Raw genomic sequence first — 26,124 nt, forward strand, 5'->3', positions numbered from 1 at the left:
CTTTCTTTTTCTTTTAGGTGAATAGGCTTGAAATTAGGCTGAATGTATTAAGTATTCTAAACCTATTTTCAGGGACATAAACCAGCCATGGGGAGACATGGTTCCCATCAGCGTGCATCTCTGTGTACCAGTTACATCCCTCTGGGGGCTGTTCAGCTGGTGCCACACGCAATGTGCCAAACACTCTGTGTGCACAGAGCCCTGCTGGATCTTGTGTGGAGAAGGGCTCCCGTTGACTGGTTCGGAAGCAGGGTCATCAGGACCAGTTGAGGCCACTCTCAACAAAGTCACAGGAGGGCCGTCTACTTGCCCCACTTCTTTATCTCCGCACAGTCTCTGGCATACTCCCTTTCCACGGTAGATTATTACCCAATTCCAGTCGACTGTCTTGAAAACCACATGCAAAGTCCCAAGCTGATCAGAACTCCGGGTGCGCTGTAGAGATGGCGAGGAGGAGGCAGTGAAGGCCGGAGCTGCTGCTGTTGCTGCCGCTGCTGCAGGCGAACACCATGGCTCGGCCTGACCGTGCCAAGTGGTGTGGCCAGCAACAGTCTGAGTACCAGCAACGCATTCAGGTTCTGGGCCAGCAAAAGCAGAATTCCTCCAACGCACAGCCATCTGCCGAGTAGGTGTTACAGATGCACAGGCGGACAAAAGAGAGTCCACGTTTATGGCAAGGGCTGTCGAGAACATTCGGCTGCCAGATCAAGTGGCCATCTTCCTTTCTTTGTCTTGGTCACTGAGTTATGTGAATTGTGTACACTCCTTCCTTGCAATGCTCCTGAGTGTGACTTCCCCTGCTCTTCCTTCATCGTGTGTGTGTGTGTGTGTGTGTGTGTGTGTGTGTGTGGTACTGGGGGTGGAACCCAGGGGCTTTCTACCTCCGGACTACACTCCCAGCCCTATTTTATACTTTATTTGGAAACAGGGTCTCACTAAGTTGCTGAGAGCCTCACTCAGTAGCTGAGGCTGGCTGTGAACCTGTGCGATCCTCCTGTCTCAGCCTCCCAAGGGCTGGGATGACAAGCGTGCCCACCATGGGCAGCTTTTTTTATCTTTTAAAAATATACTTTTATCGGTGCACTGTAGTTATATATCACAATGAGGCTCGCCACGGTAGGAATATCCCTCTGATAGTGACGCACACTCACTCAGCACGTGGTGATCTCCCTCCCTCTCCGTCCCTCCCCATCCCTGTACATGTCACTGGGGTTGGTGCTGACAAGTTCACATGTGTATATGGATTCATCGAGCATCTTCCTTCACTGAGTCTCCTTTACCTTCCCCAGCCCCTCCCACCATTCTACTGGTGTCTCTCCTCACTTACCCAGCGCCTTTCATTTCCCAGTTTCAATCCAGCTTCCACTTATAAAACATTCAATCCTTCACTGGCCGAGCCTGGCTCATCTCACTTGGCTTAATTTTATCTAGTTCCATCCATTTTTCCTGCAAATTACATAATTTTGTTCTTCTTTATGGCTGAGCAAAATTCCACAGTGTGTATACACCGCTTTGCAATCTGTTCATCTGTCGACAGATACCTAGGCTGGCTTCACAACTGGACTTCTATGGATCATGCTGCATGGCCACGCACACATCCCTATAACATTCTGACTTCAGTTCTTTTGGAAAGATACGAAGGAGTGGGATTTCAGGGTCGCATGGCGGCTCCATTCCCAGTCTTCTGAGGAAGCTCCACACTGATCTCCCCAGGGGTTTTGTGCTTTGCAGCCCCGTGGCAGTGTATAAAGGTCCCTATCCCCCACATCCCCGCCAGCATTCACCGCTGTTCATGTTTGTGACGACTGCCGTTCTAACTGGAGTGGGACAGAACTTCAGCGCCATTTTGATTTGCGTTTCTCTGGCTCTGACGTTGGTTCCCGGCCCTCGGATGATGCACCTGCTCCTCTGGCTCCTCCCAGCAGCTCCATCTCCCTAGCTGCTGCCGGTCCTCCGTCTCTTCATCATTTGCAAGCACGAGTCCACGAACGTGCCTCCCAGTGCCAGCTCTTGGGGCCGGGCATACTGGGCATCTCTGCGCCGACTTCCAGAGGCCGCAGCCTGTATCTCCTGGGCATCTTCAGCGGGTTGTACGGCTTAGAATGACCACACAGTAAATGTTTGCAGAATGAACAAATCAACCGGCTTGGATGTGCTCCAAGACCAGAACCGAGTGCCTCCCCACCTGAAAGTGCCGCCCACCTGGCCATCGGCACGTGGTTTGACGTCCTCTCTCCCTACGGACACGCCCGTCCCAGGTCTCAAGCTTCCTTTGGGACACCTCTCCTCCTCCATCCCTGTGACGCAGTGCTGGCTGCCTCTCGGCTTCTACTGTGACACCTTTCCAGCGCACTCCTTCCCTGCAGCTGTTTCTTTGGGCTCTCTTTCCCATCTTGCTGCAGTCCATCTGAGATTTCAATTCATAAGACCTGCCGCTTGTGCAGACACACCGGGCTCGGCATGGCTTGGCCTCAGCTCACTCTGCGGCTGCTGTATTCCAGCCCTCGAACTGCATGCTGGAACAACACAGACCTCACGGTGCTCACCGGTCAGAGCTTGCCAGCTCCCTGGAGGACCCAAAGTGCCAGTGGACCTCTCCTGAAAACAACTTGCAGAAGGGAATTCGCCAAGTGCTGTGTGCATGTATGTCAGTATCACTGTGAATCTCACTGTGATGGGTAATTATAATGTACCAATAAAAGTATGCAAAACAAGCCGGGTGTGGTGGCGCACGCTTGTAATCCCAGCATTCAGGAGGTTGAGACCTGGAGGATCGCGGTTCGCGGACAGCCTCAGCTACTTAGTGAGGCCCTCTGCAACTCAGTGAGACCCGGTTTCAAAATAAAGAATAAAAAATAGCGCAGGGGGTGTAGCTTGGAGGCCAAATGCCCCTGGGTTCCATCCCCAGACCCGCAAAAAAAAAAAAAAAAAAGAAAAAAAAAAAAGAAAAAAAGTATGCAAAACAAACAAAACACCTGTCGATTTCTCTGTCCTAATCAAGCCTTACTCTTTCCTTTGTTTTCTAGACATACAAGAGGCTACCCCAGCCTGGGTATGTGTGTCCTGCATTGCAATCCCATTCTTTATTCTTAAATAAAAAGTCTTTATCAGAGATCCGTCTCTGCGTTTTTGCTTGACTTTGGTAGGGACACAAGTATTTTCTGAGTAGAAAAAAGAGCAGCAAGCACCCCTGCCTACTAGAAGTTGAGGTTCTAGGTGGAATGGATACACTTAGAATTTTTAGTGAGCTGGAAAAAAAAGCTTATTAAAAAAGACCAGCGACACCTGTGCAGGGATAACATTGGTGTGTCTACATAAACCCTGCCAGCACCCAGTCATGCTGAGAATGCCTGGCCGCCAGGGCTCGGTCCCCTTGGGACGGTGTCCGAGTCGGAACCCAGGAGGCGGCTGTTGGAATTCGCGTAGGAAACCACGGGCCACCGCAGGCCGCTCTTCATCCAGGGCCTTCCGTAGTCACATCTGACTTCTGACAAACGTATTTAGGTTAAAGGTATCCTGGTGCAGTTGAGACTTTCTTGGGAGGGTGCTGGGGACTGAACCCCGAGGCGTTCTATCTCTGCGCTCTGCCCCCAGCCCCATTTGACTTTCTGTTTTGACACTGGGTCTCACTTAGATGCTGCGGGTCTTTGCTAAGTTGCCGAGGCTGGCCTCCAACCTGCACCTCCTGTCTCAGCCTCCAAGTACTGGGATCACAGGAAGTGTGTTACCTCTCCTGCTTTTTAAAAAAGAGAGCCTAGTTTGTTTTTTGAAGGGTTTATACTAAGTCAGGGCAGTTTCCCTTTTTCCGTATTCTTGGTGCAGGCCAGGAGGAGGGAAGAAGGAAGGGCCTGGGGGCCGGCCTGGGGGCGGGGCCAGGAGCTTGGGCCGGCCTGTTCCCATCCAGGCCAGGAGCACAGGAGGCAGTGACAGAGAGAAGTATGAATTCATGTTGAGGGAAGGCCACACAATCAAAATGCTATTTACCAGGATTTCTGCCCCTCCTGCTCCAGAACAACCCACGCGGCTATGGGGTCACCACAGCTGGCCACCGACCCAGGCCGCACCGCCTCGCTCTCTCCTCTTCTGAGGCAGAGGCTGCTCAGAGGGAAGTCCAGGGTCCCGTTGTTCCCTGGAGGCTCCTATAAGATCTTTCAATATACATGTGTCCAAATTATCTGCATGAAAACCACAAACATCACAGTAAACATCTGCCCCAAACACAGGCGCCTCCTGCCGCTCTGCGGCCCGCGGCGCGGGGCAGAGTGCGACTGCGGATCGCCAGCATCGCCTAGACGCCCGCGGCCCTGTCTCCGTGCCACTGAGTCACTCCTGCAGAACTTGGGTTCAGAGGGGAAGCAGCCCTGGAGGAATCACGACCACTGGTCTGCGACTCCCGGCGCTGCGGCGACACCGCGGCCTTCACACACAGGAGCTCAAGTCTCGTCCGCTGCGCGTCCTCTGGCAACGAGACAGCACCGCAGAAACGACGGTGGTCGCCCGGCCCAGGGTGGGAAGAGGAGCCTGCAGAGTGGGCCAGCGGCCCCTGGATGGAGGCCCAGTAGCTAGACTATGTAAAGAACGTAAAAAACTCACACCAAAAATGAAAAGCTCCCAATCAACACACGGGCAATTCAACGAAACAGATATTTTGCAAAGTAGTAGTCCACATAGCTAACAAATACATGAAAAATGCCTGACATCTTCAGTGACCAGATAGATGCCCATCAAAACCACTGAGATTCCATCTTACTCCAGATAGATGGTAGCAGTCAGGAATACAGATAATAAATGCTGGCAAGCGTGTGGGGAAGGGAGCTCTTCTATGCTGTTGGTGCTGTAAAGTAGAACAGCACGCAGTGGGGATCTGTATGGAGGCTCCTCAAAGACCCAGGAGCAGAGCCGCCAGGGGACCCAGCTGCACCCCGCCTCGGAATCCTCCCCAAAGCATGAGAGTCAGAATACAATAGCGACACGCCTTTACCCCAATATGATGTATGAGTATAATGCACCAATAAAAATGTAAAAATATATAAAGATAAATAAATCCTAGACTTGTGAAAAAAATAAAATGTATGATTATAAAAAAATAGCGACATGCCTGTCCCTGTTTATAGCGGCCCGCTCCACGGTGGCCACGTGAGGGAACTGCCCTAGGTGTCCGTCAGCCGTGAATGGATAGAGAAACCGGCATATGCACACAAGGGCCACAAATAGCAACGGCATCGTATCGTTGGCTGGTAAATGGACAGAACCAGAGGACATCAGCTGAGTGAGATCAGACCCCGAGGGCCAGGGCATGCTCGCTCTCATCTGTGAACGCTAGAGAGGAAAAGGAGTAAAAACGGGAGCCGGGGAGACTGGAGGCCAGTGGGGCGGTGGACGGGCGGGGAGGGAGAGGAGGGAAGGGAGAACGAAGCTGACCTGATATGAAGTGCATTCGCGAATATATCCCAAGGGATCCCATGACTGCAAGGCACCAACACACACACACACGCACGCACGCACACACACGCACGCACACACCGGGGGCTGGGTGGCGGGACACGGGGCCACCCGCATCAGCGAGGGAGGGCAGAGAAGCAGGGCGAGCCCTGCGGAGCCGGAGGTCCTGGGATTCCATCAGGATGAAAAGGATTCCGAGGAAGAAGCCCGGCCGACTGGAGGGCTGTGGGGTGGCAGGAAGAAGCGGCTCTGCGGAGCACTTGTTTATATTTAAGTCCATGATACACTTCGAGCTGATTTTGTGTAAGGTGCAAAGTTTAGGTTGATGTTTCTCTTCTTTTTCTTTCTTTTTTTTTTCTGATTCAGCACCATTCATCAGTTCCCGCAGAGCTTGCTCCAAGGATGGCCACACAGATAACATGCCACAGCTTGCCGGCGTCCAGGTCTTACGCTCTGAGTGTAGTACAGCGACGTCCACGTGGCTCCCGTATCTCTCTGCTATTTAAGTTCCACCGTCCTCGTCTGTCTTCAGTTTGCACCGACCCTCGAGACGGGCGGGCAGGATGGCGCCCACTTTGCTCTAGCTGACGGGACACCCATGTCCACTCCCTCTCCCCCTTTGAAAGCACCGGCCCGTGCTCTTGGTGGCCTTCTGGCGGAGTGTTTCCGCAGGCCACTCTCCAGGCAGATGGACTAGAGACAAGCTCTCCTGGCTTCCCTGCAGCGGGCTGGGGAGCTGGAGGCTTAGCCAGCGCTCGGCTCATTCCTAAGAGGTGTCCTGAGGATGTCAGCACGCACCTCCACTCCTGCTTGCCCTTAGTGCTGGCTGGTGCCCTGCGGCCAGGCTTGGCTGAGCAACCCTTGCCCACCTCCACTCTCTGCCTGAGAGGACCAAGAGGGATCAGAGCTGAGGCATCTGCTCGGAGGCCTCCCCAGAGCCGAGTGGGTGCCAGCACCACGCCCTTCAATCTCCAGGCTTGAGCTAAATAAACCTCTTTTCTTTACAAAGTTGGCCTGCCTCAGGTGTTTTATTGTAGTTAAAAACAGCTAACTAGGACACAGTGGTTGATGGATGCGGCCAATTTTATTTTCTCTGGGAAAATATGAGTATGTTTTAAGTCCCGACTGGGAAGCAAAGAAGGACAGAACAAGAGACACACCTGGAGGGGAGGAGGACTCGGTCGAGTCGGGCACCAGAGGGGAGGGGCTGGGCATTTCCTGCTTTGAGGTGGGAAAGAAGCAGGCTCAGATCAAGTTAGGAAACCGGGTTGGTGAAAAAAGTGGAAATCTGGAATGTTTTTTTCAAATGGATTGATTTTTCAATCAATGGATTAATTTTTTCTCTTTAATTATAAAAAGCCCCTATGTGCTGATGAAATTAATGTGATTCAGCTAGGGCAAGGATGGTTTCTAAATCTGACCAATTATCAAACTCATTTGAAAAACTGAAAGATATACATATTTATAATATATATTATATATATAATATATATTTTATATGTATATTATAATTATATATAAATAAAATATATATTATATATAAATATATAAAATATATTTATATATAAAATATATTTATATATAAAATATATAAATATATAAATATATAATATATATAAATATATATTTTTATTTATATATTTTATATATAATTATAATATATAAAATATATTTATATATATTAAATATATAAATATATAAATATATAAATATATAAATATATAAATATATATAAATATATAAATATATAAATATATAAATATATAAATATATAAATATATATTAAAATATATAAATATATATATATATTTTACTTATTCATTCCTAGGCCAAAACCCAGATGCACTGAATGAGACTCTCTAGTGGGAAGGGTCCAGAAATCTTCATTTGAAAGTGCTTCCAGTGATTCAGATGGCTAAATCAGGTTTGGGTTATGAGTTTCGATCATAGGGGCTGATAGTGATTTGAGTCATTTCCTTCCTTCCTTCCTTCCTTCCTTCCTTCCTTCCTTCCTTCCTTCCTTCCTTCCTTCCATTTTTCTTTCCTAATGGGCTCTCACTGGTTTCAAACCCCTGGGCTCAACACTAGCTAGCTGGGGCTCTGGGCATACATCCTCATGGCTTCCTCCATTTGTTCTGATTCATCAGTGCTTCAGAAAGCTCTGCAGGTGACCTGATGCACATCAGTTATGACCCCTGAGGTCAGGGTGAAGAAATGAAGGTTGGACAGGACACCTGCTTCGCCACACCGAGACCTGCTGTCTAGCCTGACAGTTTCTTTTGGATATTTCTGCCACTGAAATGGCCCTTGCTTGTAAGCTGACGGTCACAAGTGGGCTGACGTGGCCCCTGTGGCTTCCCAGTGGACTTGCGGAGACACCGTCCCTGGCTCTCTAGAAAGAAGTTGCTTTTGAATTTTTTGGAAGTTTCTTTAAGGACAATCACACAGTAAACCACTGTTCCTTATCTGATCTAACCATTTAATATACCTCACAAAAAGAGCCAATAGGATTCAGAACGAAGGAAAGATAGCAGAAAAAGAGATGGTCCGTACACTGCTAATTAAAAAAAATACTACCAGGCAGATCTGTAATGGCTTCGGTCAGGAACTTCCACGCGCCGTGGGCTGATTTGTTTACTTATTTTTAGGCAGCAGCGGTGAGGAACGAGGAATCCAGAGGCCAGCCCCCGCAGCGCTTCTGGGAGGGCGGCGCGGGCACAGACCTTTAAATGCTTCTCGAAAAACACACATTTTCCTTTCGTCCTAAACGAAGATGCGAGCCAAGTCCTACTCCAGCAATGCCAACACAGTGGAGAGCTGGCCTCTAGGTGATGTCGCAGATGGAAAAGACCCTTTTCCTCTTTCACAGAACACTCACGTTGACACACTCCACGAGGCAAGACGAGCCTCCCGGCAACAAAACCGCTTTTGAAATACAAAAGACAGAACACTGATGTGAAAGTCTCCTTACCCTGTCGAAGGCTTGATCCAGCTGTGCTCAGCAAGTCAAAAAGCAATAAATTTGCTTGTAATAACATCCTAAAAATTCCAAAGGTTATTTCCCCATCTGCAGCTAAAAAGCCCTTTCCTACAAAGCAGGGTCACGATGGTGGTGTGTCCAGGACGAAGGCAGAGAGGCGTCTTGCTTATAGTAATTTGTCTGGTTAGAGATTAAAGCAAAAAACCCGTCTTGAAGCTGTCGGTCAATATTTTTAACTTGGATTAAAAAAAAAAAATCCACCTCCACGCTTCCTAGCCAAACTGTGCGACTTTTAAATAAACGGGTAAATTCTTGTCCACACCAGCTATCTGATAGCTTTTTTGCATTTCAGCACAAGACAAACAAAAGACTACCCGCAAAGTTTCAAAGGTGTCTTAGTAATATAAACTGAACTTAGGTAACTTTCTTTGATATCCAATTACCAAAGCATCTCACTAAAAAAAATTCTCCTTGCAACTAATAAACAATCGTGGTATTCCAACAAGGTCCCAGCACTAAAAATCCTCACATTCCAAATCTTTCCATCCTGGGTGAGATTTGTATTCAGATGTTAAAGGGATTCTGCTTTCCCCCCTTTTTTGGCCAGTATTCAGGCTAAGGAGTCTGTGAAGCAGACGTTTTCCACCCTCTGACCTCAGTTTTGGAATTTCTTTCTTGCAAAATCGAGTTATTTGACTTGGCAGGTGGCCAGAGCTCGCCCTGTCTCCTCGGCCACGTTCTCTCCTCCCTCCCCTCTCTTGGGTCCTCTCACTCCTCTTCGATTTTTTATTGATTAAGACTTTGAAGTCTGGTTGGACCTTTAGTCTCTGTGGTGTTTGGTAGGGTTATTTGAGTCAATAAATGAAAATAACAGGATGCCTGGTTAAATTTGAATTTCAGGTAAATGGCGAATCATATTTTTAGGGTAGGTATTCTTGAAATATTGCATAGGACATATTTGTATGGAAAAATTATTCCTTGTTTCTCTGAAATTCAAATTTAACTGGGCGTCTTCTATTTTATCTGGCAGCCTTAGTTTGGAGGATGAAGAGAAGGGATTAAAAAAACAACGCAGGCATCCACTTTGAACTCTGGAAGGAGATTTCTAGTCCTAGCCTTCCAGTGCTTTTCCGCCAGGGCAATGTCTTCCAGTGTGTCTAAGGTTTGTCTCTGACCCATCTCACTTTCCGGAAGCCTGCAGAGCAGACCGCACTCCCATATTGAAGAAGTCCACCTCACGCTCCGGGTCCCCTCAGCAGCACCCCAGGCCAGCGTCTGCAAGAGCAGACTCCAGGCCACGGCGGAGACCAACAGCCGCACACACACTCAGGTTTGAACTGGTTATTTTTCTTCAGAATTCCTACATCACACTCAGTGTTTTTAAAGGCACCAAAAGTGTTTTCTTTACTTGGTTCTCACCTGGAGGCAATTTTGTATAAAAGTGTTTCTCAGGGTTGGGGGGCAGAATTCAAATGTACTTCGAAATGTAATAAAGTTATCACCCCTGGGATGTTTGGAAAGAGAAGATAAAAATACTGATATGCTTCAGACACTTAAAGATATTAATTCTAGCAATTATTAATTCAAGCTTTTTTTTTTTTTTGCGGGTCTGAGGATGGAACGCAGGGGCATTCTACCTCCGAGCTACAGCCCCTGCCCTATTTTTTATACTTTATTTTGAAACCGGGTCTCACTGAGTTGCGGAGGGCCTCACTGAGTAGCTGAGCTGTCAGTGAACCGCGATCCTCGGGTCTCAGCCTCCCGAGTGCTGGGGTGACAAGCGTGTGCCACGCCCGGCTCTCAAGTGTATTTTTGAACATCTCAGTAAGCCCAGAGGTTGCACATGATTTGGAAATGCTGTTTTCTTGTTTAGAGACACATTAATATGCAGTGTCTTAGAAGCGTTTTGACGTCTAATAGTCAAAATGGAGGCTCTATAGAAGTCTGGCTACCAGTGTGGTTTCAGGAGTCAAACTGGGTTCAAATTCTAGCTCTTCCACAGACCAGCCGTGGTCCTGAGCAAGCGTCTACACTGCGCTCTGCACACACTCCTCCACTCCTGAAAGCAGCTGCAATCATGAAAGCAAGCGCCCAAACAGGCCCCAAACGGGGCGAATGTGCAGCAGCGTTCAGGAGTGAGGGTCACATGACCTAGCCCAAATGGTCAATAAATAAATAAAAACGCACACAGCCAGGGAAGATCTCCATGTTGACATTTGGTTCATGGGAGAAGAGGTTTTATCTTGTGTTCGGATAAATGATATGTTTTTAAAAATTATAAGCATTTTATGCATCTACTCATTTCAAATAAAAATCTCTTCATTTTCAGAGTATACAGCGGGGGTTAAGTGAAAATGACATCATACTGTCCTAAGAAGTGCCGTTATACGGTTAGCAGTTTATGCAGCTACTGGGAGTTTTTCTTGTCTCATTCTGCTTATTATTCTATTTGCTCCTTGAAAGTCCAGAAGCACTGAAGAACCTTCCCCGCTCCTCAAGATCTTATGTTAAACAAATTTTTCAAATGAAATAGTCCCATCATACTGGGTTTCCTGCTGTATCCGTCTGTTTTCTGTGACTATAATGAAATCCCGAGGGCTGGGAAACTTTAAATAGAGAAGAGGTTTATTTGGCTGAGAGCTCTCAGGGCCTGGTGCCGGCTGAGACTCCGCCCTGGCTGAGGACGTTGTGGCAGATGCCACCGCAGCAGCAGGAGGACGAGGCGGAGGAAGTTCCTGGCACAAAACCAAAGCCATCCAGCGATTTGGGAGTCGGGTACAGGCTTTATAAGGGCTGCCTCTCAGAGAGCTCAGCCCAGGCGGCCAGAATCCCCTTCCAAGGACACGCCCATCCACTCCTGGATCACCTCCTTAGGGGCCAGGCTCCAACACCCTTCGACAGCCGTGGAGGGCGAGGGGCTGCCGGCCTCATCACCTTCGTGCGCTCGTGGGTGTTCTGAGTGGAGTGGGGCTTGGTCTGAGGCGGAGTCGGACACCTCTGTAGCACCAGCTCGGCTTGGCCACAGCGCCTTCGTGGGTGGGCTCTCGGGGCCTGTTTCTCGATCTACAGAATGGGAGAGTCTACTGCCGTCTACTTCTTTGAGTTGCCATGAAGATTCAGCGTTGATGTCTCCTTGGGTGACTGGATTTCAGCTTACACATGGCCCTGTACAGCTGCTGTCTTCCTTCGTGATGGTATTTCTACAAAACATTCGGTCCACGGCAGGGTATCCAGTTGGTACTTAGAATTTGTTACCTCTTTATTTTTGAGGCACTGTGGATAGAACTCAGGGGTATTCTACTTCTGAGCTACACCACCCCACCCATTTTTTTTTTTAAATTTTGAAATAGGGTCTCACTAACTTGCTGAGGGCCTTGCTAAGTTGCTGAGGCTGGCCGTGAATTTTGACCCTCTTGTCTCACCTTCCCAAGTACTGGGATTATAGGCTTATGCCAGCACGCCCAGCTCAGTACCTGTTACTTCTTGATCCGGATCCACCTACACCTGTCCTAACAAAATGCTTAGGATTCTACGGGGTCACACAGGGCCGGTCCCTTTATCCACACGCACGAAGGCGTGGTCGCCTGCCTTATCCTACATTCTCTGCTCCTTTGCATATTCCAGTCATCCGAGTGGCTGATGGGGGTGGTGGAATTCTTGGCAGCAGAACGTGGAGGCAGAAGCTAACATGTTTCACAGCTTTTCCTGAAGGGGCCTCTGAGGTGAGCCACAGCTGAGGCCGGAGCTGCCGCCCGCCTGCCAGCTACTGGGACCATTGCATGGATTCCAGACATCGGCCTCAGCTATTTCTGCTACCTTGCCATGAGCAGAAATACCCCATGCAAGAATGTCCACAGCCGGGCCTCTCCTGGCCCTTGCGAGGACATCTTCCTGTGCCTCCCTCTTGGCCTTCGCAGGCCCATCCTCCTGTGTCTCCTCCTGGCCTTCGCAGGCCCATCCTCCTGTGTCTCCTCCTGGCCTTCGCAGGCCCATCCTCCCGTGTCTCCTCCTGGCCTTCGCAGGCGCATCCAGATGCAGCTCTTTTGCTAAGAGGAAGGAGGGCAGATACTAAGGGCTTGTCAGGAAATACCCTTCTTTTGTTTGAAAATAGGATTTCTTCCTTACCACCTCCTCTGCATCAGGGGTCCTCCCCTGGGCTGCCGGCGTAGCACAGGGCCCTGCGGCCAGATCCTCAGCTCTGCTGCCAACCTGAAACCTCAGGAGCCGCCTGGCAACTCTGCGAGGCCAATGTTTCTCTTCTGTAATACTGGAGTAATAACATAGTTCTTCTCATGTGTCCAGTAGAGTGCCGTGAGTCAAACGGGGACTCGGGCCCGGCAGTACCTGGACTGCCCCGGCTTCCTGAGAAGCAACAGCATCGGGCAGGGCGTGTGAACCTTTGGCCCGGGGTGTGGATGCACAAACTCCGCCTTCTGGAGGCTTACACCCCCCTTGGTACTAGGGATTGAACCTAGGGGCATTCTGCTTCCAAACTGTAACCTCAGCCCTATATTATTTTGAAATAGGGTCTAAGTTGCCAAGGCTGGCTTCAAACCTGTGATGCTCCTGTCTCAGCCTCCCGAGTACTGGGATTGTAAGTATTTGCCATCATGCTGGGCAGAGGTTTACATCTTAACGAGAATCCAAGAATCCATAGAAGAGAAAGAACTAGCCAGTGGTATTTCTGAAAGAAGGTACAGACAGTGCACGGTGAATATAGCCCAGCCGTCCTCAGTTCCTCTGCATTCGCCGTCAGTGTGCCCAGACTTTTGTGACGGACGAGTCCCGTATTCTAAACTCTGGGAGAGGCTGCCACAGAACAGCGCAGGGAAGCCGAGGAGGAAATCATCAGCGGGCTGCACCTGTCAGGCAGTATTTATTGATTACCTGCTGTGGTCAATAAATATGGTGCTATAAACCAGTTCTATGAACCACACTCTTCTGCAGCCTGCGGGATATCTCAGGGAAACATTCTGTGGACACGCCATAATGAATACAGCAGGGCCGAGGCTGTTCATTCTCTGGGGCCCGGAAGCTTCATCGCAGAGGTGCCGGACTCCCTTCTGAGACAGTGTCCACCTTAATGGCCAGCTGCGTAGTGCTCTGAATAGGGGGTTGCTGAAACTTTCCTATTCCCTGGACCTCAGAAAGCTACTTCTTGAGGGCTGTGAATGGGTCTCAACACTTCTGAGTTTTCAGATCTTTGGGTGAAAACTTATCTAGTCAGGTGCAGTGGTATGTGCCTTTAATCCCAGTACTTGGGAGGCTGAGACAGGAGAATCACAGGTTCGAGGCCAGCTTTAGCGACCTAGTGAGGCCCTCAGCAACTTAGCAAGACCCTGTTGCAAAACAAACACAGGGCTAGGAGTGTAGCTCAGAGGCAGAACGCCCCTGGGTTCAATCCCTAGTACAAAGCCAACCAAACAAAGCAACGACAGCACCACCCCCATGGGCTCAGCAGAGCAGTTACTCACAATAGCCACGAGGGGGCAGCACAAACAGATAAAGAACGGGTGTAAAGGCTCCAACTTAGACTGGAATCACAGTGCTAAACACCGGGCGGTGGGCGCAGGGATCGCCTCGCTGCTGCCGCGTCCTGCTCAGCCAAACAGCACCCTGTGGAGGGCTGCTCATCCCTCCTGGCAGCGGAGCTGACAGAGGGCAGGGCTCGACAGGTGGGGCCCTGTCCCTGCTGCGCGGAGCCCAGTACAGGACACCTAGCTCAGGAAGCAGAAGGAAAGCCTGGCCCAAGTGCTCCGATGGCACCTGCCTGGGATCATCCGGTCAACGCCTCTCCACTGGGGCCATATAATCTGGATGTCAACACCAGTCATGGCTCAGACCCAGAGCTTTGCTCTCTGAGGCTTGCTTCAGCCGCTTCCAATCTATTTCTTGTTCTCCATGGGCCAAAGTCTCCTGAAACATGCTAACAAATTAAGCCAGAAAAAGGAGAAATGCTTTATGATTCCACTTGTATGTGGGACCGAGAGTAGTCATGTGCAGATACATGAGGCGTGATGGTGGCCACCAGGGACGGGGCGGATGGGAATGGGGAGTTAGGACTTACTGAGTGCATGGCTTTGATCTGGGAAGAAAAGGAAAAAGACTTCTGTGAAAAGACTGTGAAGAGGCATGTCAATATACTCCATGGTACTCAACAGTCCACTCAGAAATGGGTAAGATGGTAAATTTTACACTATATGTGTTTTACCGTTATTGAAATTACAAGACTAAATACAGGCATGGTGGTATGCACCTGTAATCCCAGTATTTCGGAGGCTGAGACAGGAGGACCACAGGTTTAAAGCCAGTCTAGAGTAACTTTGCAAAACCCTGTCTCAAAATACAAAATGGGGGGAGGGGGGATAGCTCAGAGGTAGACCAGCCCTGGGTAGCATAAATTTTAGAGTGCTGAGCACTTCTGATATTATCTACTCCCCGAGGATGGTATGCGTGGATGGAGTCCAACTGTCAAGACGCAGAAAGTGTCTGCCAAGTAGGAGATGGGGGAATGGAGTCCCTAATTTTTGCTAGAGAATTCTCTCAGGGTCCCGGGAACCACAGGCCCCCAGTCTGGCAGAAGAGCCCAGAAGTCCAAGTGTCCAGTTTTGCTCTGGGAGGGCATGATTTCCAACTGGCATGCTTGGGCTTTAGTCTGAGAGGACAGTGAGACCTGGTCTCCTGGGCAAGCCCACAGCCTCCTCGCCACCCAGCCCAAAGCCGGCTCCTAGCTACCGCAGGCTGGTCAGGGCTGCCCGTTAGGGCCGAGCCAGCCGTGCCCCTGCGCAGCCCTCTGCTCTGAGCAGCTACAGAGAGTGCCCGAAGGAAGCCGAAGGGGCCCTTCCTATCTCACCGTTCATTCTTGGTGTCTGTGAGGGGGAGAGACGAGGGCTAGCGACTGTCTCCAGCAGAGGCTGCCTGCTGGGCTCCTCAATTTCATAGCCAACGGGACCCTGGCAAACCGATTCAACAGATACAGAAAGCAGGCCTCCGGGGACAGACACCTCACAGACAAAAGGTCAGCCATGATTCATCACTGCAGACACAGACTGCGAGAGCCAACATAAATATCAAGAAGGTTTCAAGTTTCTCGGGGGGAAAAGACTTTTGGTAACAATTTCCCAATAGACTTTGATCTCTTAACTCGCAGACCCTGTCACAGGATCTGCGTGTAGCCTGGGCGTTAATGCGCGCGCATACAAGATAGAGTTCTTCGTACGGAGGACCCACGCGGTGATTCCTCGGGGAATTATTTTCTTCCATTTAACATTTGCTAGGAGAGCGTAGAAGTGCTAAGTGAGCATTTTGCACTGATATGAACGTGTTGGCCTCGTCATCTTTGCACACGACTCACAAGTTGCACCAATATCAAGCCAGGACGGGAACTCTGGGCATCATCTAAGTCTGCTTGGTCGCACCAATCACGATGCCCATGTCTTGCAAGATGTTTTAGAATAGATGTCGTGGTAGAGATGAGGCGGCGTGTGTATGCGTGTGTGTGCCTGTGTTTTACTGGATTGAACCCAAGGGTGTTCTACCCCCAAGCCATACCCCTAACCCTATTTTATTTTTTATTTGGACACAGGGTCTCACTAAGTTGCCGAGGGTCTTGCCCAGGCTGGCCTTACACATCTGGGGTCCTCCTGGGTCAGCTTCTCAAGGAAAGGCTTGCCCGGCCGCTTTGTCACTTATGGTGTGGACCTACTAGAAGTGAATTCCTTTAGATTTTGTGCATCTAAAAATATATCACTTAACTTTCAGTTTTGGAGGCCATTTTTTGCTTGATTTAGAATTCTGGTTGACAGCCTGCTTTCCCTTCGGCACTTTAAAGATGTCTTTGCAATATATGTGGGGCCTCTGTGTTTGGGATGGGAATTCTCTGGTCAACTGCACCCTGTTCCCTTGGATATGCCATTTTTCTCTGGCAGTCTTCCAGGCTTTCTCTGTATTTTTAGTTTTCTTCCACGTCCCAGAAGGGGCTTTGTTTGTACTTATTCCAGCTGGGGTTTGCTCCGTTTCTTGGCAAAAGCAAGTTAGTGCTTTCACCCAGGCTGGGAAGTTTTTTAGTTATTATTTCTTCAAATGCTTCTTTTAGTCCATTCTCTCTCCTCCTCTTTTGCTATTCCAACGCACACGAGCCAGACAGACATTCTAACACACCGAGGCTCTGGTCATCAGTTTAAAACTTGCCATTTGCACTGTCCTTGACGTGAGTGAGTCTTGTTGACCTGAGCTGAAGTTTCTTGACGTCTGCCTTGCCATTTCTAGTCTTCATTTAACGTAACCAGTGGCTTTCATTTCCAGTGTTGTACTTTTAAGCTTCAAAGTTCCCATCGGTTTTTATTAATAGTTTCCATTTCCCTGATGAACAGTCTCCTTCTCCGTTCTGAGAGCCATGTTTTCCATTATCTTCCTGGACATATGATAATAGTGGCTCTAAAATCCCTCTCTGAAGACTTCCAACGTCCAGGTCACCTGGGTCTATGACTGGGACCACTTTCCATCAGGATTGTCGATGATATTTTTCTATTTCTTCTACATCTTTTAGTTTTTCACTAGATGCTGAATACTGCGGATGAAGTGTTAGCAGACATCCGGGCTCTGTTCTCTTATTTTAGCAGTTGTTGACTTTTTTTTTTGCTGTTCTATCAGGCAATTACAATTTTGGCCCGTTAGCTAAAACCTGTGGATGTTTGGTGTTGGTACATGTTGTCAGGAAGGATCTGTTTGGATTGGCTTTAGTTTTAGGGTGACTCCTTGACCCTGTGGGGTTAGGAAACTTGAGGTGCTTAGTAGCTCCAGCCTGAGTGATATTCTGACTCCTAAGTCCGCAGGCAGTGGCTGCGGCACTAGCTGTTGTTTTCTGCTCCACTCACTGGTACCTTCCCCACATGTATGAAGTTTAGGGGCCATTGAGGATGGCTGGGAACTTACGCACAGACCTGGGCTCTTCCCTCCGGCTCCTTCCTTGACCTCCACTTCGCCGGCTGCCTGACCCCCACCGCTGACACCTCTGCCGTCACAGGGCGGCTTTCCTCCTCGGATCAGAGTTGTTCTTTGTGGATGGGGGGGGTGTCCTTAGGGGAAAAGCTACATAAATGTAGCTCTCATGAAGTCTAAATCTTTAAAAAAAAATAATATTTCCTACACTGTCTGCCCTTTTTTTTTTTTTAGTTAGACTTCAAAGAGATTTTTTAAATAAAAAAGTTGTGATTTTTTTGTGCTACTGGGGGGTAGAACCTAATGACATTCTACCTCCGAGCTATACCCCCAGCCCTATTTTTTTTATTCGTTATTTTGAAACAAGGTCTCACTAAGTTGCAAAGGACTTCACTAAGTAGCTGAGTCTGGCCTCGAACTGCGATCCTCCTGTCTTAGCCTCCCAAATACTGGGATTACAAGTGTGTGCCACCACTCCTGGCTTAAAAAAGTATTTTTTAAGAGTTTATGATATTCGTCTGCAGAAGAATTAGTAGAATTCTTAGTAATTAGTAGACTTAGTAGAATAAATTCTTTCATCACTAAGATAACTGAACTGTAGTAGCAGATATCTGTGTGTGTGTGTGTGTGTGTGTGTGAAAATTAAACTGTTCCTCTCATCTTCCTGAACATGTGCAGGGTCAGTCAATCATGGAGGGATCCTCGGGTGTTATCAAGCTACTTGGTCCTATTGGGCAATGAGTGTCTAAAACCAATCATAACTAATCTGTTTCTAAAGCAGGCCAGCAAGGAAAGATGCTTCTATAGGAACAGGCTAACTGGAGAGTCCTGATGGACACTACAGTTCATGTTCACGTGCTGGCTTTAGGTGACTGAGAGGCCACACAATTACACAAGGAGCGATACCCACCTGCGCCCGGCGTCTGTCATCTCCAGAGTCCTCGGGCCTGCTCCACCCCTGCTCCCAGGGCGCCTGTGATTTTCCTTCTGCCTTGTCCAGGCTCTCCCACTGCACTCTCTCAACCTGCACGCTCCAGTCTGGGCACCAGGCGGCTGGGCCATTGAGCTTCCTTGGTCCCTTACGGTTACGCAACCATCCTTCACACCGGCCTCCAAGTACATCGAGTCCTCAGCTCCAGTACCTTAGAATGTGGCCTTATTTGAAGCTGGGGTCTTCACAGAGGTCACTGGGGCGAGCCCTAATCCACCCATACTGGCCCGTATCGGTACGCTTGGTATTCTTTCATGTTTTGTGGTCCCGGGGATGGAATCCAGGGGCACTCTACCTCCAAGCTACACCCCCAGCCCTATTTATTATTCTTTATTTTGGAACAGGGTCTCACTGAGTTGCAAAGGGCCTCACTAAGTAGCTGAGGCTGTCCACGAACTGTGATCCTCCTGTCTCAGTCTCCCGAATGCTGGGATTACAAGTGTGTGCCACCACGCCTGGCGGTTAATTTTCTTATAGAAAGAGATACAGAGACAGATGTGTGCAGAGAGAAGATGATGTAAAGACGCAGAGGGAGACAATGATCATGGATAAGCCAAGACAGAGCCTGGAACAGCAGCCCTTTAAAGCCCACGGAAGGAACCAGCTCTGCCAACACCGTGACCTGGGGTTTCCGCCTCCACAGTGGTGGGAGAAGAAGCTTCTGTTGCTTAAGCCACCTCGTTGTGGTGTTTGTTAGGGGAGCCCTAGCAAGCTAGTACACTCATCTCTTAAAAGTGAGTCATGGCGTAGCTCTGTCTCTGAAGTCCTGTACAGCCCTTAGCACCGTAAATGGCCAGGATCAGAAGGCTGTGTCCTAATTTATCCCTTATGTCGAGTGACCGTCTTGATCCTCAGAGTCCTCATCTGTAACACAAGGACCTGGTCCCTGCCCTGCCACCTGAGTAAAGTTCACACGGGGTACTGAATCTAAGGCGTCCAAGTCACACTTGACTCGTAAGTGCGGCTCCTCTTGCTTGGCTATAACAGAGCCAGTGTGAGGCTGCGTGTTCTGGCCCCGTTACAAGTGACGCTGGGTCTGCCCCTGGGGTGGGTGGCGAGCGATGCCTTGCTGAGAGGCGGGCACGGAGGCTGTGTCAGGTTCTGCCAGGCTGAGGACCTGGACTGCTTTATCTTAATTCCTCAGACATTTTGCTTTTATATGTAGTATAAGAAGTAAGGTACTGAGTCATAGAAACCAGTCCTGCTAGGGGATGGATACTTTTTAGGAACACCCAAAGGAGAACCCTGAGGGTACATTTAACTGCCACAACAAAACTGGCGTCTGCAGAATGTGACTGCAAAATCCACACCCTTCTAACATCGTCTGTATGCTCTCTCCTTCACTGTCTCAGATGATTTTCTTGCTGAGAAATTGAAAAGTCCTGCTAATAGAGTCATTGATTATCCTGTTACACAACTTACAAAAACATCACTCACCCCCAACAGCTTTCACCTTAGTTATATGATGTCTTACTTGCTCTCAACCTTACCAAGAGAACTAAGAATTCCAGCCATTCTGTCCTCACCAGTTCTCTAGGACGCCTCCGGGTGGCATTAAAACCCTTCCCCACTCTATTTTATAGCACAGACATTTTTAAAATTAGTAGTATTTTAACCATTTAGGATCAGCCACATTCGTTATATCTTCAGAAACCATAACAGTGGAACTATTTAGAGGTTTTTAGACTAATATCTTAAGAAAAACGAACATCTAATCGTATCTGTTATGAAATATATAGCTACCGTGTACCAGGTCGAGGAACTTCTTGACTAAGAGACAGACCTTGCACAAAACGATACTCAATATTATACCAGACTGATTTCTAATGAATAGCACTTTCAATGAAGACAGATGCACTCACAAAGTTCGTCTGATGATAAGACACATTTTACTCCTCAAAAGTGATAAAAAAAAAGATTTCTTAAGGAGAAGCCTGCCGTGGATCCCCGTGGAGCGGACACAAAATCATCTGCTACTTGGGAGTAATTTTATTTAGATGTTGGCGCAACAATTGGGTGTCAAATGAACATTAAAAACAGGCTTGGATTCACTGATGTGAGACAGAACAGCAAGCCGCACCTGGCTTATAGGTCTTTCCTTATCTTTTAAAACGGCTCCGTTAATTTAAAACATCAACAAACTCTCGAGACTCCAGAGATACCTCTAACTGTATCCTTCCCACATACTTCAGAGGCAAGACCAGATGGTGGGCTTTTAAAATGAGGAGAACTCCCCAGAGTGTGAGCAGCCCGAGTCCCCAGGATGCGTGGACATTTCTGCAGTCTCCCGCAAGGGCTGAAAGTATCAGCAAACCTCCGGGGCTTTCCCCCTTCTACTCAGGACACACCTGCAAACCTCATTAGTTTGGCTTTGTAAAGAGGGTATTTGCATTTTTGAGATTCCTTTTACCGCTACACCTGCACCCACAGGCATTAAACAGCCATTCTCAGGAGAAGGGAACCGCTTCCTCCCCGCAAGATCACCACCACTGGAGACTTGCTGAGCTTTGTGTTTGTAAGGACAGCCGTCTCCACCAGGACTTCAGAGACTTACGATGGGTTCGATGCGCCGTTGTCTGGACTCTCTGGCTCAGCGTCAACTTTCTCTTAAAAAGGAAGTAGAAAAAAATACAGACATGTGAATCCTGCAGTCTTTAAGATGTAAGAGAGATTAAACATATTTCTACGGTCCCACTAACAATCTTTTAAGACGTGTAGCAGGAGGCTTTTAAAACACCTTTTATTGTCTGAGAACAAACAGCATTTGCAAAATAATTTCATGTTGCAATTGCCAAGGAGCGGGTCTGTGAGGAGGTACCAAGGAGCTATTTGCAAACAGCTAGGGACTGGGCGGAGGCCTTGCCAGAGACGAGTATCTTGCAGATGGAATCAGTTTCTTTCTACTTCGTTTTACAGAAAATTCGAAGAACTAAACCCATTAGCCTTCTCCATCTATGGCACTGTGAACTTCGACCACCGGAAGGTCAGGCTGAACAGAACCCGGAGGCTTTTGCAGAACACAGGAGGGCTGTAGCCGTAAAATCCCGAAAATCTTACCCCTGGAGAGCCCTACGGAGAGCCGTGGAGGCCCCAAGTTAAGCCAAGTAAGATGTAAACCAGAAATCCTTCCTGAACATCTGTGAGGCTGGCTAACAGTGTCCGTGGGCTGTGGTCATGGGGATTCTAGTGAGGTTCTAGTGAGGGCAACCCGGAACAAGTTTACTTTTTGTAGTTTTAAGGGCAAACGCCTTTCGCAGCAGGCATCAAGTCATTCCTACCCCTGGACCAACTGGTGTTTGGAAGCCTACATCCTCATTTTGTAAGGAGGCTCTCTGGATTTCCTTGAGGTTGGGGACGGAAGGAGAAGGTGCTTCAGCTCAGTGTGAGCTGACTGGCTCTGGCCGGCTCCGCAGCGCTAACGGTTGAACAAAACCCACAGCAAGCTGCGCCTTGCAAGGAATGGGCCTGGTGGTGGGGCCGGCCTGCTGTGCTCTCTCACGGGAGCCAGGCTCAGGGGTCTCCTGGGTCTTAGGCCATCGCCCAGGCCTGCGCACTGTACCGAGCGCCATTATCAGCTGTTGATATTAGTGTGTGGCCCCTCTTCTCACGAATGACACCCTAAACCACAAAAGGAACCAGTCCCAAAGGTGATGCTCAAGCTGAGCTCGAGAGCAACCGCCATCCTCTCCTCTAGGATGCGAATCAATTGCGACAAAAGGAAGATGCAGCTGTGTGTCGCGCATACATCTGTCTCAGGTAGAATATGCACTGTGTGTTTCTAGCTTGTCTCCCTTCCTCCCTCCCTCCTGTTTTCCTTTTTCTTTTTTGTGTTACTGGGGACTGAAACCAGGGGCAGTCTACCTCTGAGCTACACCTCCATCCCTATTTTCCTCCTTTTTAAAAAATTTGAAACAGGACAGTACTATAAACCAAGACCTTCGGATGTTTGATCAGCAAATCTGCTTAGTAACTCGCAGGCAGAGAGGCTGGGAGCGCTGGGTGTGGGGGCTGCAGGAGCTGGGGCGGGCTGAGCACAGGGCTGCAGATGCCGCTAGGAACATCTGCCCTTAGCAGCAGGTGTGTCGTGGCAACAGGGGCAGGGTGAAGGAGACAGAGGAGCAGGCTGGAGGGTCCTCAGAGAGCTTCGGCACCGATAATGAGTGAGCCTTTCTGGGAAGAGTAAGCTTGGGGTCAACACAGGGAACCTTCACTATTTTTGTCCTTCAGGAAGAATGGAATGCAAGGCTCTATCAACATCTTGAAATTTAGGTAATGAAGTTTGCAGAGGTAATGTGAAACGTTTAATGGCGTAAGCCATTGAGAACCTTAGTCTCTTTATTGGGACCCAAGAGAAAAAGGGTAAGCTGGAATATTACCAGTGTTTTTTCTTTTAAGTTGGGTGTTTAGGAGATGAGTCTCTGCAGCCCCAGTGAGGACCGATGGGGCCACGGTGTCTATCTCAGCTGCTCTCTTAATAGATACCACCATGCTGCTGGCTCTTTGGGAGCGAGATGCATTGGTCATTAATAAGCCAGACACAAGCTGGGGCTCAGGAGCCGGGTGGTCATTTTGGAAAGAGCCCCAGGAGGGCCGTGGGGGGGGCGAGCCACGGGAGAGTTCTGTATGCATAGGTGTACGATGAACGCACTTTCCACCTAGCAAATGACTTCGATTCTGATGACCTGGCACAAATACAGAGCCGCATGCTAACGTGGGAGAGGTTTGGGAGAGGGTACACCTGAGCGGTACAGTGCACTTAGGATGTGCCAGGCCCTGACTTCCACCCAGCACACACACACACACACACACACACACACACACAAAAAAAAAAGGCAGAAAGAGCTTAAGGTTCATTCACTACTCAGATGAGTATAGCGACACAGTTAGGAAACAGCCTGATGGCTCTACTGTGTCACTAAAAATTACAAGAGTTACCTTCCTGATTCAACAAATGCACTGAGGGTTTACTTGTGTGGTGGTCTGTTGATAAGCATAAAGGTAAATAACGTTCCACTCCGTCTGTGAACACTTGAGCTGACTGTCCCGCTGGGGTATGCTACTGCCCACTAGTAGTGCTATGAGAGAGACCAGAGATAGGCTTTAAAAAGGGAACCGCTGGGCGTGGGGGCGCACGCTTGTGATCCCAGCATTCGGGAGGCTGAGACAGGAGGATCGCGGTTCACGGACAGCCTCAGCTACTTAGTGAGGCCCTCTGCAACTCAGTGAGACGCTGTTTCAAATAAGGAATAAGAAATAGGGCTGAGGATGTCACTTGGGGTTAGAATGCCCCTGGGTTTCATCTCTAGTACCGCAAAAAAAAAAAAAAAGGGAATAAAAATAGACATGTATACAATGTATACATGCATTAGAGGCCTGTGTACAGCAGAGGAATATCTGGCTGTGCTACATTTCTTTATAATTTTACTAAAAGTAATCCATGGTTTTGGTAAAGAAAAAAACTGAACAGCAGAGGAAAGGTAGTGACTTTGTTTCTTCTTTCAGGGCTGGGGATTGAACCCAGGGGTATTTTACCTTCAAGTAATTTTGAAACAAGGTCTTGCTAGGTTGCTAAGACTTCCACTAACTTGCCGAGGCTGGTTGTGAGGAGGGTTGGTGATCCTGTCTCATCTTCCCAGTACCAGAGTGTATTGCGTGCCTGGACTGCTTTTCTGTTTAATTATGTTAGCCCTTTGATTACTACTATGTCATTATACTAATATTTTTATTTCTAGATGTATCAACTTTAGACAGTGCCTACTAATTTCTGACATGAAAAACAGGAGATGAGTTATTTAATATGTTTTCCCTTCCTCTACAATTTATCTTAGTTTTATTATTACTTTTAGTGTCTCCAGTGGGTATTTGTGACTTTGAATATATCTACTTTCCTATTTACTGACTAATCAACTCACAGCAGTGCCTTTTATACTATGCAAAGTAAGAAAACGAATCCAGGGGTTTCTTCCTCCTGTCTTTCCTCTCTTCTCTAAACGGCTACACTTTTCCTTGTATACGGCCAAGACTTGAAATATTCATATACTGTTCAGTGACTATTAATGAGTCATCCTCATTAATATTAATTGAGTTAATAGTTTAGGTTGAGGATGTGCCCATAGGTCAGTTATAGAAATTACAAACTAATAACCAGAATCTACAATATGATAATACAAGCGTTAGATACTCAAGAACAAAGCAGTTTGAGTGGACCTGTTGAAGGGCGAGTCTCTCCAGCTGAATGAGGGCGAGTTCTCCTGGCCTTTAGGTCATGAGTTCTCATGCCTGTATTTCATCATGCCCAGGTTTGTTTCAGTAAAGGATAAGACTTTTCTAAAAAATTGCGTATAAAATGTATATGTACTTGAAATGTCCAGAGACAGTTTACCAAAGATTAAGGTGAATTAGCTGTAAATACACTTTCCACACAGGCAGCTGGCGTGGTTTTCCTGGATTAGTATGGTGTATGTTTTTGTAACACATCTGTCCCTTTCAGGGAAGAGCTGATTCAGGCCGAGGTGTGGAAGGACACGTGTGTGAACTGGAAGCAGAAGGCGCTGGGCGGCGGCCGGGCCTCCCTCTGCCCCGCACCAGCAGTCAGTGCTTTGCCTTGGGTGTCGAGTGTGTGTCGCTTCCCTCTGAAGAGAAGCCGGCTCTCCCTCTGCCCCCATCTGTGTCCATTTTCAGGTCTGGTGTTCCCGAAGAATGCATTCTGCCTCTCTCTTGCCCATCACTTCTCAGTCTGGAGTTACAGCCAACTGTTCACCTGTCAGCAAATACCATCACCGTGGTTTGCATTCTTTGGGGCTGTCGCAGAGGAAATTCAGGCTGAAAGCTGTGTGTGGGAATCAGCCAGGATGGGCGCAAGGCGACAGGTGATGGCCAGGTGTGGCCATCACAGCCGCGGACAGTGCCTGCTCTACCAGGGTCCAGTGGAATCTCGATTTTTATGGTTAGAGGAAGAATGAGTGTCTCCTGAAAGCTCATACATTAATGTCATAGGGTTGAAATCTCATCAGCGGATAAGTCCACTGTAACGGGTTTCTGAGGTCTGGTAACCTAGGCAGGCGGCTGTGCCTGGCTGAGGGGTCCCTGGGGTGGCCTGAGGCACTGTGCTTGGGTCTTTGAACCCCCTTGTTATTCGGCTCCCCTTGCTTCTGGCCCCATGGAGTGAGAGCAGAGCCTCTCTCTCCGGCCCTCTGCTTCTCACTCCTCAGCCTCATGCGAACTAAACCCCACATCTCCAAAACCTGCGAGCAGACGCATCTTCCTTCCTCTAAGCTGTGTGCTTTGTTGTTCAGAACTCTATCAGTGGAAGTGTCGGTAGAGACACAGATCACCCCGGGCTGCAGGGCCATCCCCACCGCGTCCTTCCCTACTGCGTCCTCTCTGCTTCCCTCCTCCTCTGGGTCCTGACTCGCCCTTTTCAGTAAGGTCCTCTCTACTTCCTGTTTTCCAGAAACCACCCAAGTTCCTGGCTTGCTGGTGGGCGTCTTGCCTGTTCTCAGGGCTGCTATAGATTTATTTCCTTTTTTTTTTGCAGTACTGGGACTGGAACCCAGGGACATTCTACCTCCGAGCTACACCCTCAGCCTGATTTTTTTATTCTTTATTTTTTTGAAACAGGGTCTCACTGAATTGCAAAGGGCCTCACTAAATAGCTGAGGCTGGCGGGAAATCGTGATCTTCCTGTGTCAGCCTCCCAAATGCTGGGATTACAAGCGTGCGCCACCACACCTGGCTGAATTATTTCCATTTCTTCAGCTTACAGTTATTC

General features: G+C 48.6%; 1 protein-coding gene across 1 annotated transcript in view; it reads right to left on the reverse strand.

Annotated features, from left to right (window-relative positions):
* Positions 1–26,124, reverse strand: part of AFF3 (ALF transcription elongation factor 3) — a gene marked incomplete at both ends in the record, with an annotated part of 411,313 nt that overhangs the window by 84,765 nt on the left and 300,424 nt on the right. The window contains one exon of the mRNA XM_080711464.1: positions 20,908–20,959. Within this exon, the coding sequence (XP_080567590.1) occupies positions 20,908–20,959 (52 nt within the window). The remainder of the gene's footprint in view (positions 1–20,907; positions 20,960–26,124) is intronic.

This window comes from Muscardinus avellanarius, assembly GCF_963383645.1.
Source record: "Muscardinus avellanarius genome assembly, chromosome: 15".
Taxonomy (NCBI): Eukaryota; Metazoa; Chordata; class Mammalia; order Rodentia; family Gliridae; genus Muscardinus; species Muscardinus avellanarius.